This window comes from Martes martes (genome assembly GCF_963455335.1).
Source record: "Martes martes genome assembly, chromosome: 17".
NCBI lineage: Eukaryota > Metazoa > Chordata > Mammalia > Carnivora > Mustelidae > Martes > Martes martes.
The window spans coordinates 50,458,853-50,476,120 of NC_137905.1; the positions used below are offsets into that span (position 1 = coordinate 50,458,853).

The 17,268-nt window shown below is 58.1% G+C and overlaps 1 protein-coding gene across 2 annotated transcripts in view; it reads left to right on the forward strand.

Annotated features, from left to right (window-relative positions):
• BICRA (BRD4 interacting chromatin remodeling complex associated protein) overlaps positions 1–11,500 on the forward strand; it is a 74,919-nt gene extending 63,419 nt beyond the window's left edge. Inside the window, exons 8-15 of one of the 2 annotated variants that reach the window (XM_080827882.1) lie at positions 4,441–5,073; positions 5,253–5,433; positions 5,744–5,853; positions 6,742–6,803; positions 8,093–8,241; positions 8,420–8,514; positions 8,759–8,861; positions 9,419–11,500. In XM_080827882.1, coding sequence (XP_080684008.1) covers positions 4,441–5,073; positions 5,253–5,433; positions 5,744–5,853; positions 6,742–6,803; positions 8,093–8,241; positions 8,420–8,514; positions 8,759–8,861; positions 9,419–10,506 — 2,421 coding nt within the window. In that variant the 3' untranslated portion in view covers positions 10,507–11,500. The remainder of the gene's footprint in view (positions 1–4,440; positions 5,074–5,252; positions 5,434–5,743; positions 5,854–6,741; positions 6,804–8,092; positions 8,242–8,419; positions 8,515–8,758; positions 8,862–9,418) is intronic. The other variant, XM_080827883.1, reaches the window with a different exon arrangement.
• The last annotated feature ends 5,768 nt before the right edge of the window (positions 11,501–17,268 follow it).

Here is a 17,268-nt window from a genome sequence, read left to right on the forward strand (position 1 = left end):
TATTTGTTTATTTGAGAGAGAGAGAGAGAGAGAGAGAGAAAGTGAGCGTGCAAAGGGGGTAGAGACAGGGAAAGGGAGAGAGAGAAACTCAAGCAGACTTCCTGCTGAGCGCGGAACACAGCCCGGGGCTCGATCTCACGACCCTGAGATCATGCCCCGAGTTGAAATCCAGAGTCGGGTGCTTAACCGACTGAGCCACCCAGACGCCCCTCTCTCCCAGCATTTAAAAAGGTAAAACCCGCTTTCAGCCTGTGGGCCATGCGAAATGACAGGCCAGGCAGGCCAGGCCGGCTGGAGTTGGAAAGTTTGCTGCCGTCTTACTGTCTGTCGTTACACGGACCCACCGTGACTGACTGACTCGGTTCCCTACTCAAGGGAGAGCACTCCAGGTGGTTTCCCAGGTGTGTCAACAAATAAGCCTCCTCTGACTCCGGTTGCCCGGGCTTTTGCACGTACGTGTGGGTAAATTTCTAGAAACAGAACGGCTGGTTCAGTGGGTGTAAGCGCTTCCCGGACAGTCTATGGAAAGTGCGAACCCCGTCACGCCTCCTTGGGGTTTATGCCTATGCAGGCTTCTTCTGGAAGCTTCATCAGCCCCAGATCAGCACGCGCTCTGCTCCCCGCCAGGCTGCGGGGTAGCACCCCTCTGCGCTTTCTGTTGAATTCTGCGTGAATCCGAACACATCTCACCAGCTCTAGCTGGGCAGCTGGAATTTCCTGGTGCACAGTTCCCTCGTGTGGTAGTTTTTTGTTTTTTGTTTTTTATTTAAAGATTTTTATTTCAGAGAGAGAGAGAGAGAGCATGAGCAGGAGGAGGGGCAGAGGGAGGGAGAGAGAGGACCTTACGCATGGAGCCCACCATGGGACTTGATCTCACGACCCTCCTAAACTGATGACCTGAGTCAAAATCAGGAGTTGGACACTTCATGGACTAGCCACGCAGGTGCTCCAAAAAGCATTTTTTAAAGTAAGGGGATTGGTTAAGCATCTGCCTTCAGCTCGGGTCATGATCTCGGGGTCCTGGGATCAAGTCCCACGTCGGGCTCTCTGCTCAGTGGGGAGCCTGCTTCTCCCTCTCCCTCTACCTGCCTCTCCCCCTGCTTGTGCTCTTTCTCGCACTCTCTCTCTCTCTGTCAGATAAATAAATAAAATCTTTAAAAAATTTTTTAGAAAGGGGAAAGTGGCCCAAAGCCGTGCCTATGTTCCCAGCCCACCTGCCCCTCCAGAAAACCAGTTACTTAGCTGCCATCTATCTTTCCAGTTCCTCGCGCAGGCAAAGCCTAGAGTAAAAGTGGGTTTACCTTTCTCTCCTGTTTCACATTGTGTGCTAGCTTTGTCGGCATGTGGAGAGTTTCCTTGATCGCGTTAGAGTGGTGTCCTTCCTCTCCCCCATAAATGCTATTTAGATGCACACCAGCCAAGTCCGGGCTCCGTCCCTCCCCACACAGCTGTAGTAAACAGCTTGCTGACCCGTCATTTCCTACATGTGCACGTGTGTCTGTTACGTCATTTCCTGGAAGCAGGTTTGCTGGATCAAAGCGAATGTGTACTTGTAATTTGTGCAGCTGCTGCTGAATTGCCTTGTCCTGGAGTTGTGGCAAATTGTGCCAGTGACCCTCAGAGGCAGTAGAAGAGGGTGTCTTTATGAGACATGGCTTGTTCCTAATGTGATGAGTGAAGAAGGTTCCAGAGGGTGCTTTCAATGGGCATTACTCATATTACAAATGAGGGTGGAGTGTCGCTCAGACTGTCGAAGGCTTCTGTGTTTCCTTCTCTCTGCACTGTCCGATCATGTCCTTGGCCACTTTTTCTCACCAGTTATTACTCTTAGTTGATTTCTGGAGACTGTTTATATATGACGGAAATGGGCTTTATGTGTGCTGTGAATTGCAGCTGTTTATCCCCAGTGTATCATTTGGGTTTTTGACGTGGTTGGGGGAGAGGGGTGTTAGTCTATACTTTTAATGAGTGCGAGCTTAACTTTTTTCAGTTTTTATTTTTAAACACTTAGAATTTCAAACAGCAACGTTGTAGGAATGGTACAGAGAACTCATGGGAATTCTTTACTCTTTACGCGCATATATTAGTTATCTGTTGCCGTGTAACAAATGCCCCCCCCCCCCCAATTTAGCAGCCTTAAACAGCAAGCTTTAACTTCTCTCACGTAGCTTGTAAGGATCAGGAGTCTGGAAGTAGCTTAGCTGGCAGGTGCTGCCTCGTCATCCCTTGTGAGGTTCTAGTCAACCAGGGCTGCGGTCGTCGGAAGGCTCGACTGGGCTGGAGAACATGCCCCAGCTCCTCCCTCTGCAGGCTTCTCCAAAGGGCAGCTTGTAACATGCTCCACAGTCGGCTTCCCCAAAGGAAATGATCTACCGGAAAGGAGAGTCCCACCCTTTTTTAGAACTGAATCTTGGAAGTAGTATCAAATCACTTCCGTGAAATCGGTGGGTCCCAGGGACCAACCTGGGGATCGTGCGGGGGAGACCGAATAATGAGGAGGTGGGGATCGGCAGCCCCCCCCCACCCCACCCCCCCTGCCTGGGAAGGAGGCTGCCGCCCGGATATTTCCACGGTCAATGTCTGGCTGATTCACTTTCTCCTCTGTTCTCTCGATACGTATACATTTTTATTCAGAATCATTGGAGAGTAAATTGCAGACATTCTGCTCCTTTACTCCTTAACGTCTCAACCTTTGAGAACAGGAACATTCTCCTAGTTGACCACGGCACAGTCATCAGGTTCAGCCCATTCAGCCCTGAGACAATACCGTGATCCGCTGCGCGCAGTCTAACCTCAGCGGTCGTCCTGCGGTCCTGTCGTGTGTTTCTCTCCTGATTGCTCTTAGCTTTTGGGCGCATTTCTTTCTCCACACCATACACTGCCCGGGGCTTCGTGAGGTGGCCGGCTGTCTTCCTTCCCCTTACCGAAACCTGTTGTTTTCCTCCGTTCTCGACTGTAAATGCTCCCACAGCGGAGGAGCCCCGTGGTGCTTCTCATCGCTGATCCTAGAGGGCGGGTTACCAGGTCTAGGAGTGCGCGACCCTTTCGGTCTGCAGACCAGAGTGCTGTCCCCGCGACAACCTCCGTAGCCCTTCCGAGAGCCAAGGGCACCTCCGATCTCATCTTAGAGGGGGCTGGCCTTTGGGCATGCGTGTGGGTGGATTGGTTTGGGGGCTTTTGTTCTGAATTGCCAGAGTTATTCAAGGGCAGCCCCAGGCGGGGTGTTGGAAGCATCAGGCAAGTCGTAACCTTGATATCACGAGTCGGCCCCCTTTGGGGGCTCACAGCGAAGAGCCCCAGCTTCGGAGCGTGGCAGCTTTGGTGGCCTTGGGCCTGTGAGCCTCAGTCATCCTTGGACAATTTGGAGGTCAAGGGGGAGCCTCGGGACCAGCCATTTTGGCTCCCTGGCCTCAGTTTCTCCTCTGTCCCCGGGGTATGGATTTGGCGACAGTCAAAAGGTACCCACCCCGCCCTGTGTCAGGGACTTAGCTGGCTGGTAGTCGCTGGGGCAACAGTGGCTGCTGAGGTCAGGACTCTGCAGGAGAGCAGCACGGAGGTGCCAGGTCTAGGGTGTGTTTTCAGCAAGGTCACGGGGGACGGATCACAGGCTAGTGCCCGGATGTCTTGTGCAAGTCTGATCACACACAAACACACGTTCCCATACCTGCATGCTCACAGGGGACCTGGAGGCCTGCAGTCGCAGCCACAGCCACATAGGCAAAGGGAGGCAGAGGTCACGGACACTTAGGAGGACCCGGCCCCGCCCCTCCGTTGTCATCCCGAGCCCTGCTCTCTGGCCCCCACCCCCGCCCCCTGCCATCCGCAGCCAGCAGCCCCGTGCTCTGCAGCCGCTCCATCCGTGCTGGTGTCCACTCTCGGGGGGGTGGGGGGGACCTGGACAGTCAGGCCCCGTGGGGATGGTGGCGGGGATGCTGCCCCCCCACCCCCGCTCCAGCCACCTCCTTCCCCTCCGCTACTGTGCTCGCGCTCCCCAGCCCCCTGCCTCCCTGCTGGGCAGCTGGTGTGGTGCCCCCTGCCGCCGCCACCGCTTCCTTCGCTGCTCCCCAAATCCTGCAGAGCTCCCCTTCATCTGGGGGTGGGGGAGGAGGGGGGCACGTGGGGAGGGGGGCGAGAGCAGAGGGAAAGGTCTGGAGATGAGGCGGGGGCAAGTGGAGGGGTGAGGCGGGAACAGGTGCAGAGGTGAGGCAGAGATGGGGGCCGGGGTGGGGTTGGGGGGCAGAGGTAGACAGGCAAAGTGGGGAGTTCAGAAATGAGAGGTGGGAAGGAAAGCCATGGCGGGGTCCTTTCTCTCAAGACAGGGGTGACTAAGAAGGAGGGTTTCTGGTGGGCGTGGCTGGGGTCCCCAGTGTCTTGGGGCAGTGGGAGCCAAGGTTGGTTCTGACCCCCGCCCCCTCCCCTCTACCTCCCTCCCCTGCCCAGATCCCGGCAGCGGCTCCGCTGAAGGGCCCAGGCCCCTCCTCGTCCCCATCACTACCTCACCAGGCCCCTCTGGGAGACAGCCCTCACCTGCCCTCCCCACATCCCGCCAGGCCTCCCTCCCGACCCCCCTCCCGACCCCACTCCCGCCCTCCCTCCCAGCCCCAGAGCTTGTCCCGCCCACCCTCAGAGCCCACCCTGCACCCTTGCCCCCCGCCCCAGGCACCCCCCACTCTGCCTGGCATCTTTGTTATCCAGAACCAGCTGGGAGTCCCCCCACCTGCCAGCACCCCGGCCCCTGCCGCCCCGGGCCCACCCCAGCCCCCCCTGCGCCCCCCATCCCAACCCCCCGAGGGGCCGCTGCCCCCAGCTCCCCACCTCCCTCCCGCCTCCACGTCCTCCGTCGCGGCCTCCACGGATGCGGCCACCAGGCTGCCAGCCCCTACGCCCCCCGACTTCCAGCTGCAGTTCCCGCCCGGCCAGGGGCCCCACAAGTCCCCCACGCCCCCTCCGACCCTCCACCTGGCCCCTGAGCCCGCTGTGCCCCCCCCACCGCCTCCTCGGACCTTCCAGATGGTGACCGCCCCCTTCCCGGCGCTGCCCCAGCCGAAGGCTCTTCTGGAGAGGTTTCACCAGGTAATCGGAGGCGGGGCCCAGCCCCCCTCCCGCCCCGCCAGCCCTGCCCCCCGGTCCCGTGGGGAGGCCCTCCCACGCTCCAGCTGTCCAGCTGTCTCTGCGTCCCCAGCCCTGGTGCCTGGCCGCCGCCCCTCCTCGTGTGTGCCCCCTACCCCTCAACCACCTGTCCCCCTCCTCAGGTGCCGTCCGGAATCATTCTCCAGAACAAGGCCGGGGGGGCCCCCGCCGCCCCGCAGACCTCCGCCAGCCTGGGGCCCCTCGCCAGCCCCACTGCCTCTGTGCTGGTCAGCGGGCAGGCCCCATCTGGGACCCCCACCGCCCCCAGCCATCCCCCTGCCCCGGCACCCATGGCCACCGCAGGTAGGGGAGAGGTAGCCCACGCAGGAGAAGCGGGGGGCCTGAAGGTGGGTGGGCGCGGGGAGGGGGACGGGCTGGGGCAGAGCTGCGGGTGCGTGAGCCCGAGGGATTCCCCAAGACCTCACAGGACAGGGAAGGTGGAGGAGGAAGGGCTGTCGCCCCAGATCCGAGGGGGGCACTCAGTTCAGGGCTAGCGGCACTGCTGAGGCCAGAGGACTGGAGGAGAGCGGGGTGTAGGCTTGGGGGTTGCATCGTGGAGGGGCCTTCGTGCCAGTGACCCTGAGCCCTGTCTGCCCCCGACCCCACCCCCCAGGCCTCCCTCCCCTGCTTCCTGCCGAGGGCAAAGCTTTTGCCAGCAGCCTCCCGACCCTGAGTGTGGCCAAGGCCACCGCCGCTGGGCCAGGGAAGTCCTCCGGGCTGCAGGTAAGAGGCCACCAGCATGGGGGCGGGGCACCTAGGGTCAGAGCGATGTCACAGGGGAGCTGGGGACGGGCCAAGCAGGGCGGAGGCGGCCAACCAAAAGGCTATCAGAAAGCAGACTGGGCGGTGGGTCAAACACCAGGACAGCCCAGGTGGGCGCACTCCAGAGAGCGAGTCAGATGGGGACCCACAGACACCAAGACACAGGGTGATGAGAGGAGCAGTGGCTCGCCTGGGTCCCTGAGGCCGTCACTGGAGGTGGGAGCAGGGAGAGCTTGAGGCTGGAGGAGGAGGGACGTGGGGAGACCATTGGCCCAGGGAGGCAAGAGAAAGGAGGTGGTGAGAGCCTAGACCGTGCAGGGGGAGGGGGGAGGGCTGGGAAGTCACGTGGTGGGAGGCCCAGAATGGAGGGGACAGGCAGTGTGGGGGAAATTGAGGCAGAGACCTTCTGCAGGGAAATGGGTAGGGAGAGGCAGAAAGACAAGAACACAGCTGGTGGAGGGACCCAATGCCGGCAGCCTCCGGGGTGAGATCCCCTCTAGTGGCCTGATGGGTGGAGTCAGGAACAGAAAGAGGGAACCTGGGTAGCCAGGTGGGCCAGACGCTGGACCATCAGCCGAGGCCTTGGTCTGATGAGCAGGGAGGGAGCCTGCGCGGTGTCCAGACCAAGAGTCAGGTGGAAGCCAAGCCCCATGGAGCCGGGCAAAGTGTGCCAGACAGTGCCTCCGGCAGCTGGGGCCAGGACCCCACCCCGGGATAGAAGTGGGGGGGGCCCGGTGGGAGACATGGGCCAGCTCTCCTGTTGGTCACAGGCGGGGTCGGAGGGGGGTCAGGGTGCCAAGGGAAGGCCTCTCGGTGGCACCGTCTCTCACTCACCTCTCCGCCCCGCAGTATGAGAGCAAGATGGGCGGTCTGAAGAAAACCCCGACGCTGCAGCCCAGCAAAGAAGCCTGGTGAGTCGCAGCGCTGTGCGCCCCGTCCGTCCCCCCCCCGCCCCCCCGCGCCTTCCGGTAGGCCTGGGAGCCGCCTCTTGTTAGCTGTGTGCTTTGGGGCAGTATAATTTCCCTCAAAGACCCCCAGTTTCCCTTCTAGAGAGTGGGGCAAGGATAGTAGTGACAATAGGGTGACAGGTGCGGATCGCCTGTGACTGGGGTAAGATGGGTGGGTGTTTGGGGGAATGGATGTGGAGGCGAGTCCGGGAAGGTGCATGGATGAATGTGGGTCTGCCTGGGCGCCTGGGTGGGTGGAGGGGTGTTTGGCTAGATGGATGGATGGGGGGGGTCTGGGGAGGGTGCATGGCTGGATAGAAGGGAGTTTGGGTGGACAGATGGGTGTTTGCATAGATGGGTGATTGGGTAGTTGAATGGGTAGATTTGGATAAACGGATTGACAGGTGTTTGGCTAGATGGATGGATGCAGACTGGATGGATGGGGTCTGGGGTAGGTGCTTGGCTGGCTGGCTGGGTGTTGGGTGGAGAGAGGGATATCTGGATGGGTGGGGTCTGGGTGGGCAGTAGGTAAATGTTGGGTGCTTGCCTGCATTCTCTCTCTCGTGCTTTCCTTCTACGGCAAGTGTTTATCAAATGCTCAGTGCCCTGCTGGATTCTGGAAACAAGGCAGGGTTCTGGCCCCAGTGGTGTGGTGGGGGTGCCGGTCTTCAGCGCAGGGTGGAGATGAGCATATCTGGGGGGAGAGAGAGAGAATCACACAATAAAGAGACATAACTCACTGCCCGCGATGTGGTAGAAAACAGCCCGGGAGAGAACTGGGTTGTACCACCCAGCGGACCAAGCTCCCTTCTTCCCTCCCTCTGTTCCTTGTCCCTTCCCACCTTCCCTGGGGTTGGTGACCTGCTTGAGGCAGAGTAAGGACGTGCTGACCCCAGGTGGTGGGAGACGGTATAGCACGAGGAGGATGAGTTTCAAACCCTGGCCTCCGGCTCTGCCCGCTCCCAGTTTGGCCCCCTCCCCACTCTGTCTGTGCTTTGGGTGGAGGAACATCACTCTGCTGGGCCTCAGTTTCCCCATCTGCAGAGTGGGGATGATGATAGCACCCGTTCCCTTGGGTTGTCACCAGCGTCCATGAGAGAGAATGAGCGCGTCTGGCCCACGTTAGCGCGTTTCCCTGCTGTCTGCGTTGGGGCCCCGGTGAGGGGGGGGGGGTCGGGGTCAGGGTCTGGTTTCTCCCAGCCTCACCACCAGCTGTGTGTATGTGTGTGACCTCTCCCCACCCTGCCCCCCAGTTTCCTGGAACATTTGCACAAACATCAGGGCTCCGTCCTGCACCCTGACTACAAGACAGCCTTCCCCTCCTTCGAGGACGCCCTGCATCGCCTCCTTCCCTACCATGTCTACCAGGGTGCACTCCCCTCCCCCAGCGACTACCACAAAGGTGAGCCCTCCACCCCATCCCCCCCACTCCCCCAGGACTCTCCCTCCCTGGTCCCTAGTGTGGGGTGCGGGGGCGGGGGGGGTAGGTGCGCCGCTCCAATGCATCCTCTAGACCTCGGCTCCGGATAAGCCGCACTCCCCAGTGTCTGTGCCTCGGGACCTTTTCTGTTCTTCCGCAGTGGATGAGGAGTTTGAGACCGTGTCCACGCAGCTGCTGAAACGCACCCAGGCCATGCTCAATAAATACCGCCTCCTGCTCTTGGAGGAGTCCCGGGTAGGGTGCCGGCCCCTTCTTCCCTGGGAGACCCCACCCTCCCTCGCCCCTCGCCCTGCTCAGGGCCCATTTGGGTGGGGGTGGGGGGCGCTGCTCCTCAGAGCTCCGGGAGGAAGGGAAGGAGGCTGGTGCAAGTCGGATCCCAAGAGGGACAGCTCGGAATCCGCTCCCATCCTTCTGGGTTGCCTGCGTGCCCTCCCCGCCTGCCTCCTTCCCCGGCCTATCCGCCCTTCTTCCCCCTCAGAGGGTGAGCCCCTCCGCGGAGATGGTGATGATCGACCGAATGTTCATTCAGGAGGAGAAGACCACCCTTGCCTTGGACAAACAGTTAGCCAAGGAGAAGCCCGGTGAGAGGGGAGGGGAGAGGAGGGGCGGGAGAGGGGTCCCCAGCTCCTGCCCCTGCCGAGGAATTCGATCTGGGTGCAGGAGGACCGGGTGCCTGGGCCCGACCTTTCTCCACCATTGGGCGACACCCGCGCCCCCACCTTCCTGCCGTGGCAGGGGTCTACCCTGACCTCTGGGCTCCGGGACTGGAGAGAGCTGAGTTTGTTCTCCTCTGTCCCTGTGTGTCCATTCCGCCGTCTCCTGGCTCGGACATTCCACCACCCCCAGGGGGACAGAAAAGCGGGGGACTAGAGTCAGGACTGGGGTGCTTGCAGATTTTAAGGGCCGTTCTCAGGCGTGAGCTCCTGCTTGCAGGTTCAGGGGTTTGGGAATTGCTGAGTAGAGCAGTACCCAGCAAAGCGTCCTGAGAGTCTGATGAGTCAAGGGTCTGGCCCTGGACCTGACAGATGGTCGATGCCCATTGCGCTGGGGCTCCTCTTAGCTGGGCTCCCCCAGGCGTCTCATGCTTTCCCCGCCCCTGTGGCTGTTCTTTGCCCGGCCCCCGTCCCCCATTTTGCAGACGAGTATGTGTCTTCCTCGCGCTCTCTTGGCCTCCCCATCGCTGCCTCTTCCGAGGGACACCGGCTCCCTGGCCACGGCCCAGCACCGTCCTCAGTGTCCGGGGTCCCCACCCAGCCCCCTCTGCACCTGCCAACCAAGCTGGTGATTCGGCACGGTGGGGCGGGTGGCTCCCCCTCGGTGACCTGGGCTCGGGCGTCCTCCTCCCTGTCCTCCTCCTCCTCCTCTGCCGCCTCCTCCTTGGACGCCGATGAGGACGGCCCCATGCCCTCCCGCAACCGGCCTCCCATCAAGACCTACGAGGCCCGTAGCCGCATCGGCCTCAAGCTCAAGATCAAGCAGGAAGCCGGGCTCAGCAAGGTCGTCCACAACACCGCGCTGGACCCCGTGCACCAGCCCCCGCCCCCTGCCGCCCTCAAGGCGGCGGAGCCCCCGCCCCGGCCCCCCGCGCCACCCCCTGCCACGGGTCAGATGAACGGCACAGTGGACCACCCGCCGCCTGCCACCACTGACCGCAAGCCCGCCGCCGCCCAGGCCCCCCACTGCCCCCGGCTGCCCCTCCGGAAGACGTACCGCGAGAACGTGGAGGCCCTGGGTGGCGGCGCCGGGGAGGGGGCCGGGAGCGGCAGGGCCCGGGGCAGCAGCCCCGCGCAGCTGCCCACCAAAGTGGACGAGGCCACCAGCGGGCTCATCCGCGAGCTGGCCGCCGTGGAGGACGAGCTGTACCAGCGCATGCTGAAGGGGGCGCCCCCGGAGCCCGCGGCCAGCGCCGGGCAGGGCAGCGGCAGCCGGGACCCCGGCTGGGAGGCGCCCCCAGCCAAGCGGCGCAAGTCCGAGTCGCCTGACGTGGACCAGGCCAGCTTCTCCAGCGACAGCCCGCAGGACGACACGCTCACGGAACACCTCCAGAGCGCCATCGACAGCATCCTGAACCTCCAGCAGGCCCCGGGGCGGACACCTGCACCCCCGTACCCCCATGCCGCCCCGACGGCCGTCTCGCCTGCCTCCCCGGCGCCCCTGCACAGGCCAGAGGCGTACCCGCCCTCCAGTCACAACGGTGGCCTCGGCGCCAGGACGTTGAACAGATAACACCGGGCTGGTCTTCGCTTCCCTGTCTCCCCCGCCCCCCCCCACACACCTCCCAAGTTGTGCGCGTGTGTTTGCGCGCGGACATCGGGGGCGGGGAGGCATCTGGGCGCCTGACCTCAGCCTCGTGGGGGACGTGAGCCGGGGATCCCCGACAGTTTTTCTTGCCTAAGTTATTTGAGTCACAAAGGCCTCCTCCCCCACTTCCTGCGTCAGCCGGGTTGTTGGGTGGGGGTCGTGGATTGAGGGGAGGAGGCTGTAATGTAAAATGTGCCCCTGCCAAAGGTGGGGGTAATCCCGGTGTGTCACTTCCTACTTCTTCCCGCTTCCGGCCACGCTCCGCCCCTCCGTGGGGGAGGCGGGGTGGGGGGGACACACGTGTGTGTTTGCCAGGGAGGGGGGTAACCTGGTCGTTCCCACTGCTCCCGCGTGTCCCGATACTGGGCTTGTCCGTGTGGCTGCACAGATCGACGCGTCGAAGGCGCTCAAAGCCTGGAGGGTCCTTTGCGAGCCTCGCTCAGCCTCTCCCTACCGCCCCCCATAGGCTGTAAAAGGAAATGCAGGGAAGGGCGGGCGTCAGCCAGCGTCCCAGACCCCCACCTCGGAGGGCTGTGCCCGCGGGCACCTGTGTCCCATCCACGTGTGTGCGTCCAGCTCCGCGTCCCGTGTCCCTGTGTGTGTGCTCGAGTGAGCGAGCGAGCGAGAGAGAGAGAGAGTGAGATTTCGAACCCTCCCGGCCCCTCGACTGAAATCCGAGCACCTCCAAAACAGGAAACTGGGGTCTTCCCACCCCGCCATCCCTCCCCAGCCAGTCTTCCCTCTGTTCTTCCTGTCGCCAGCCGCCCGCGCCAGATTTTGAAATCTCGGAGACAAAACTAGTACTGTAAGATAAATTTTTTTGTACTGTATTTATTGTGTATAACGATTTTTTTAAAGGAGAATTCTGTACATTTAGAACTCTTGTAAATTAAAAACTGATCCTTTTTTTAAAACTGTACTGACTCCGTCTCAGCCCCGTTGCTTTTGGGTCTTTAGGGGGTGGGAGTTGTTTAAAGTCTGGGGGTTGGGTCCAGACTGGCGGGGGGGGGGGGCGGAGGTTGTGAGGGTTCATTGCACATATCATTTGTTAAACACATATTCGGGTTGCCAGGCTCTGGTCTGGGCTCATAGGTGCCACTGAACACGGCAGATGGAAGTCCCTACCGGGGGGGCAGCTGACTTCTTAGTGGAGAAACCAGATGGAAAACATCGAGACCAAATGGGGAGTTCTCACCATTCCCCTATAATGTTCTGTGGTCTCCGCGAACTCAAAATTCACCAATACTGAAATACCGCTCCTGGAGGAAATACAGGTCTAGCTTCCTACAAACCTCCAGTCACAACATTTTTGTAAGTTGTTTTCATACATAACCTTGTGTTGCGTGTATTTCTGTAAAGACACCTTGTTAATAATATATTCTAGATTAGTGCACATCGGGCTCACGGCCAACAGCACTATAACTCACGCCTGAACGAAGCTCATCTAACACGTGTGGTTTTTTTAAAGATTTTGTTTATTAATTTGTCAGAGAAAGAAGCAGGGGGAGAGGCAGGCAGAGGGAGAAGCAGACTCCCCGCTGAGCAGGGAGCCTGACTCTGGGCTGGAGCCTGGGACCTTGGATCATGATTGGAGCCGAAGGCAAAGGCTTAACGGACCGAACCACCCAAGCGCCCTTATATATGTTCTATATAAGATACATCCCAGCTTTGTCCCCCTTCGGCACGCAGGACGACGTTTCAGCACGAGGGCATTTTAAACAGTGAAGTCTCCAAACAAAAGCACAGAAAGGTGAAACCATTGCGCGAAACAGGCCTTGAGAAGGACGCTTGTCGGGCATGAGAGCAGAAACCAGAAGGTAGAGCGTTGCTTTGTTCAACTTCAGTTGGAAACACACATGTTGGGTGACCCAGATTTTTTGCCGCTCTGCACAGATCTATGAAGGTGCTTCGAGTTTGGGGAGGATTACAAATACATTTTAACAAGCAGATGAGTTCACAGATAGGGCATCCACAAAGAATGAGGATCGCCTGTGAACGTGAACAGCGTGGGATGGAGGGAGGAAAGCAGGCTGTTCCCTGTGGGTGCCCTTGGAAATGGGTGGCCTCCAAGGACAGATTTGGGGCGCCTGGATGGCGAAGTTGGTTAAGCCACCATTTCAGCTTGTGGAGTGATCTCTTGGTGGTGAGATCGAGCCCCACCTTGGACTCCATACAGGAGGGAGTCTGCTTCAGAGTCTCTCTCTCCTTCTACCCCTCCTTTTCATGTGCCTGCTCTCTCTCTCTAAATAAATAAATACATCTTTAAAAAAAAGAAGAGAAGAGCAGAGATTTATTCTTCCCCGTTCTGGAGACTGGACATCCCACATCGAGACACCACGAGCACCATGTTCCCCCTAGAAAAGCTGTAGGGGGATCCGTCCTTGACTTTCCACTTTCCAGGTGTTCCTAGTCTGTGGCTACATCCTTTTTTGGCTCTGGTGTCTCTTCTTAAAAAGAGACCATATGGAACAATAGCCTACCCTGCTCCAGTATACTCTCATCTTCACTTGCTTACATCTGCCGAGATCCTATTTCCAAATAAGATCTCATTCACAGGCACTGGAGTTTAGGACCTCAGCACATCTCCTTGGGGGAGGGGGAGGACACAATTTATAACAAGGGGTAGAAGAATGGATGAGGCTAGTCCCAAAGCAGAACGCCTTTGTGCGAACTAGAAAGCAGTTCCCCTTTCTTCTGGGCACTGAGTTTTGAAGGACAGAATGCAAGGTGGACTCCAGCCATCTCTCACCCCTTCAGTGAGTGCTTTGTGCAGTGGACAACCTGTGTAACTGCACATTCAGGCACCCGCGATGAGGTGGGAAGGGAAGACTTCTTTGAAGAGGTGACATGTGAGCAGAGACATACATGAAGTGAGGGAGGGAGCCACTGGGAGAGCTTGGGGGGGAAGGAGGCAGGAGAATGTCTACAGCGTTGAGGGACAGCAAGGAGGCCAACGTGGCTGGAAGCTGGGGGATGAGAGTGGGAGGGAGGGAGCAAAGCGGGCCTGTGGTGTGGGACCCTGTGCTTCTTGGTGATGATTCTGCTGAGCGATGGGGGAGGTGGGGGGAACCACCCCGAAGGTGCTAAGCCTAGGGCTGGAGCGGACTCGGTTTTCTGAGCGCCCTCTGGCGGCCGCTTGGGAAACGGGTGGGGCGAGTGCGGAACGGGAGCCCCCACCAAGAGGCGCCTGCTAAGGTCCAGGTGCCCGGTGACGCGGCTGCACCAGGTTGATGCTCCCAGTTTCTCTGCAGGCCCTGGGGGTGTTGGTGGCGGGCAAGCTGGTATGTAGGGTCTCAGGGTGGGGTGGGGGGAGAGACGGTCCCCCTTCCTAGCTCTGTATCTACTTCCCCACGTGAAAACGCAGTTCTTAACATCCTTGGATCCCCGCGCGCTCCGGGACACCCCCACGTGGTTGCGCAAAAAAAGCTTGCCGGTGATTTCTCCGGGCTTGGGGTCTTGGTTCCGGAAGGTTGACTCCGTGCAGCCCCAGCAGAGGATCAGCGATGACTAGCTATGGAACACTTAACCATGGGCACTGTTTCAAGCCCTTCACCCAGGATGTTTTGTCTGGTCCTCCCAGAGTGCCCTGCGTGGGGACTGATAGCTCCACCTTGCGGATGAAGAAACTGAGGCCCCGGGGCAGTCAGTGGCAGGCTGGGCTGCAGCGCAGGCGGTCTGGCCGCCAGCCCATGATCTTGGCCTCTGCACTCCGCGCTTCCAGGGAGGTGGGGGGGGGGGGTGTGTGTGGCAAAAACAAGGCCTTTCCGAGAGGGCAGTGAGGGATCCAGAACCGCCCCCCCGCCCCGGGCCACCTCTCACTGGGGAGGAGACCAAAACTGGAGACCAAACTTCATAGACCCTTGCTCCCAGATCCCAGAAGCAGCTGGGTGGGTGCCTATGGCGTCCCCTTTTCTGTAACTGAGGCATCTGGGGAAAAAAGAGACCTGGGCACAGAGCAGGGTTGGAACCCTAGACTGACAGCGTCCAAAGTTCATCCATCTGGTTTTTTTTTTTTTTTCTTTGATTGTGGGAGAATACACACGACATAAAAGTGACCACTTTAACCATTTCTGAGTATACTGCTCAGTGGCATTAAGTAGCTCCCTTCACGTTGTGCCAACAACACCACTGGCTATCCTCGGAACTTGAAACTCGAACCCCACACACCCCATCTCTCTCTCCTCGAGCCCGGCCCAGCACCATTCTGCATCCGGGCCCCATGGCTCTGACGCTCTCAGCACCTCCCCAGTGGGATCAGACAGTATCTGTTCTTTTGTGACTGGCTTATTCCACTTGGCACGATGTCCCCAAGGTTTCATGTTGTAGAATGTGCCAGAATTTCTCCACCAGGTTTTGACAGCTGAAGAGGGAGAGAGCTGGGGGGAAAAAAGCCCCACAAAACTGTGAGCTTGTGCCTTGGAAAGAGGGCTCCTGAGGCTGTAAGAGCACAGGGAGACTTGTCACACGGAGACTCCCTGATTCAGAGATCAGTGACCCAGGGACACAAGACAGTAGCCCCAGTAACTGAGAGCTCAAAGCATGTTTAATGAGGCAGGATCATCCTGGGCACGTGGGTGGCTCAGTCTGTTAAGCCTCTGCCCTGGGCTCAGGTCATGATCTCAGGGTCCCGGGGTTGAGCCCGCATCGGGCTCCCCCATCGGCGGGGAGTCTGCTTCTCCCGCTCCCTCTACCCTTCCCCCCCCCCACTCATGGGCTCGCTCTCTCTCTCTCAAATAAATAAAATATTAATAAAAATAAAAATAAAAGGAGGCAGGGCAGATGACAAGGGGACCAATTATCCTGAAATCCAGCTGTCAGTGTATTTAAAGCCCCTGCTCCCCCCACCATGAATCTGTGACCCGGTAATGAGAGCTCTTGCATCAAGACACTAATTAGAAAGAGCTAGTGGTGGTCTCATCAGCGGCGAGTAAACAATCACTGGGAATCTCCAAAACAACCACGATGTGGTGAAAACTGCCACATTCCCTTCCATGGCAGTGATACAAGTCCCGCTGATGTCATTGTGCTTTGTTTAGTTCATGGTAGACGGAAACCGTGAAATCTCAGCAAAAGATCCAGATGTCATTTTTCTCTCCATGTCCAAGTTCATGGACCCTCCCAAAACTCATCTGAGGGCTTGCCTCTGAGGGGGAAGGGAGGTGCCCCGTGTGAAGGTTCTAGAAGAGGACCTTGCTCTTGGCTGTAATAACGTTAGTCACCACTATACTCAGGCCTGTTATTAAATATTTATAATATACATTCCGTTATGCATTAAATGTGATCGTGTACTGTAATTATATATTATAATTATGTACAAAATGTATTATTTTCATATACCTCTTTATGGAATACAGTTGACTCCTTTTTTTAAAAGATTTTATTTATTTATTTGACAGAGAGGTGGAGAGCGCAAGCAGGGGGAGTGACAGGCAGAGGGAGAGGGAGAAGCAGGCTCTGGGCTGAGCAGGGAGCCTGATGCGGGGCTCGATCCCAGGGCCCTGGGATCACGAACTGAGCCAGAAAGACAGATGCTTAATCAACTGAGCCACCGAGGCGCCCCCCTCCCCATTATGTACCTTATTGGATTCAGCCAATTAATATTTAACTGAGTGCATGCTGGGTGCTGGGCCCTGTTCTACGCATTGGGGTGACAATAGTAAACAAAACAGACCCAAGCCACTGCCCGTGAGAAGCCGACATTCCTGCAGGGAAAGATTCAAAATAAGTCACACTGAAAACAAATACATGAAAATAAAATCTCAGAAAGAAGTAAAAATAAAAGTAAAAATAAAGAACATCTCTCTTCTGGCTGATGGTGCTGAGTGCTAGGAAGGAAAAGGAAGTAGGAACTGGGGTGGGGGAGTTGGGGGAGGTCAGGGTAGGACTCACAAAGGAGGCACCATCTGAACAAAGACCCAAAGGAAATGGTCCTGTGTAGCAAGACAGATGTGGAAACTGAGGCTCAGAGAGGCAAAATCGCTTCTCTGAGGTTCTCTTGCAAGCAAGTAGCAGGGCTAGGATTTGACTCGAGGCTTTGTATGCTCTGACTCCCATGCTGAGAGAGAAAACTCAGCTCCAGACCTGGATTATAAGACCTGATTTTTTAAAAGCATCTGCTAGAGGCCAGGTGCAGCTCTAAGCCCTGAACGATCTCTCTGTGCTTTTTGATTTCACTTCTCCGGGACTCGTTTATCTCATCTCTAAAATGGGGATAACGATTGCCACTTCTCAGGGACATTCTAAGAACTCAATGAGCTAATGCTCTTAGCTAATAAGCCTGCATGTAAGGAGGCATTCAGTGATCGTGAAAGATTAAATCAACAAATATTTACTGAGTTCTTTTGGTGTGTCTGGCACGGTACTAGCCTGGGGACATGGCAGGAAACCACCCGGTTGGAAATCCCAGTCCTCGGAGGGCTTGTGCTCTTGCTAGGGAAACAGTCACTTAGGCAGAGAAATATGGAATAATCCGAACTCTGGAGAAAAATAAAACAGTGAAAATGGATGGATGGAGGGGAGGGGAAGCCTTAAATAGGGAGATCAGGGAGGGCTTCTGTGAAGAGGTGACATTTGAGCAGACACGAATGAGGGGAGGGAGTGAGCTGTTCGCATCCCTGGGGGAAGAGCCGTTTAGGTGGCAGGAACAGCAGGTGCAAAGGCCCTGAGGTTGGCGGGCTTGTTGGTGTG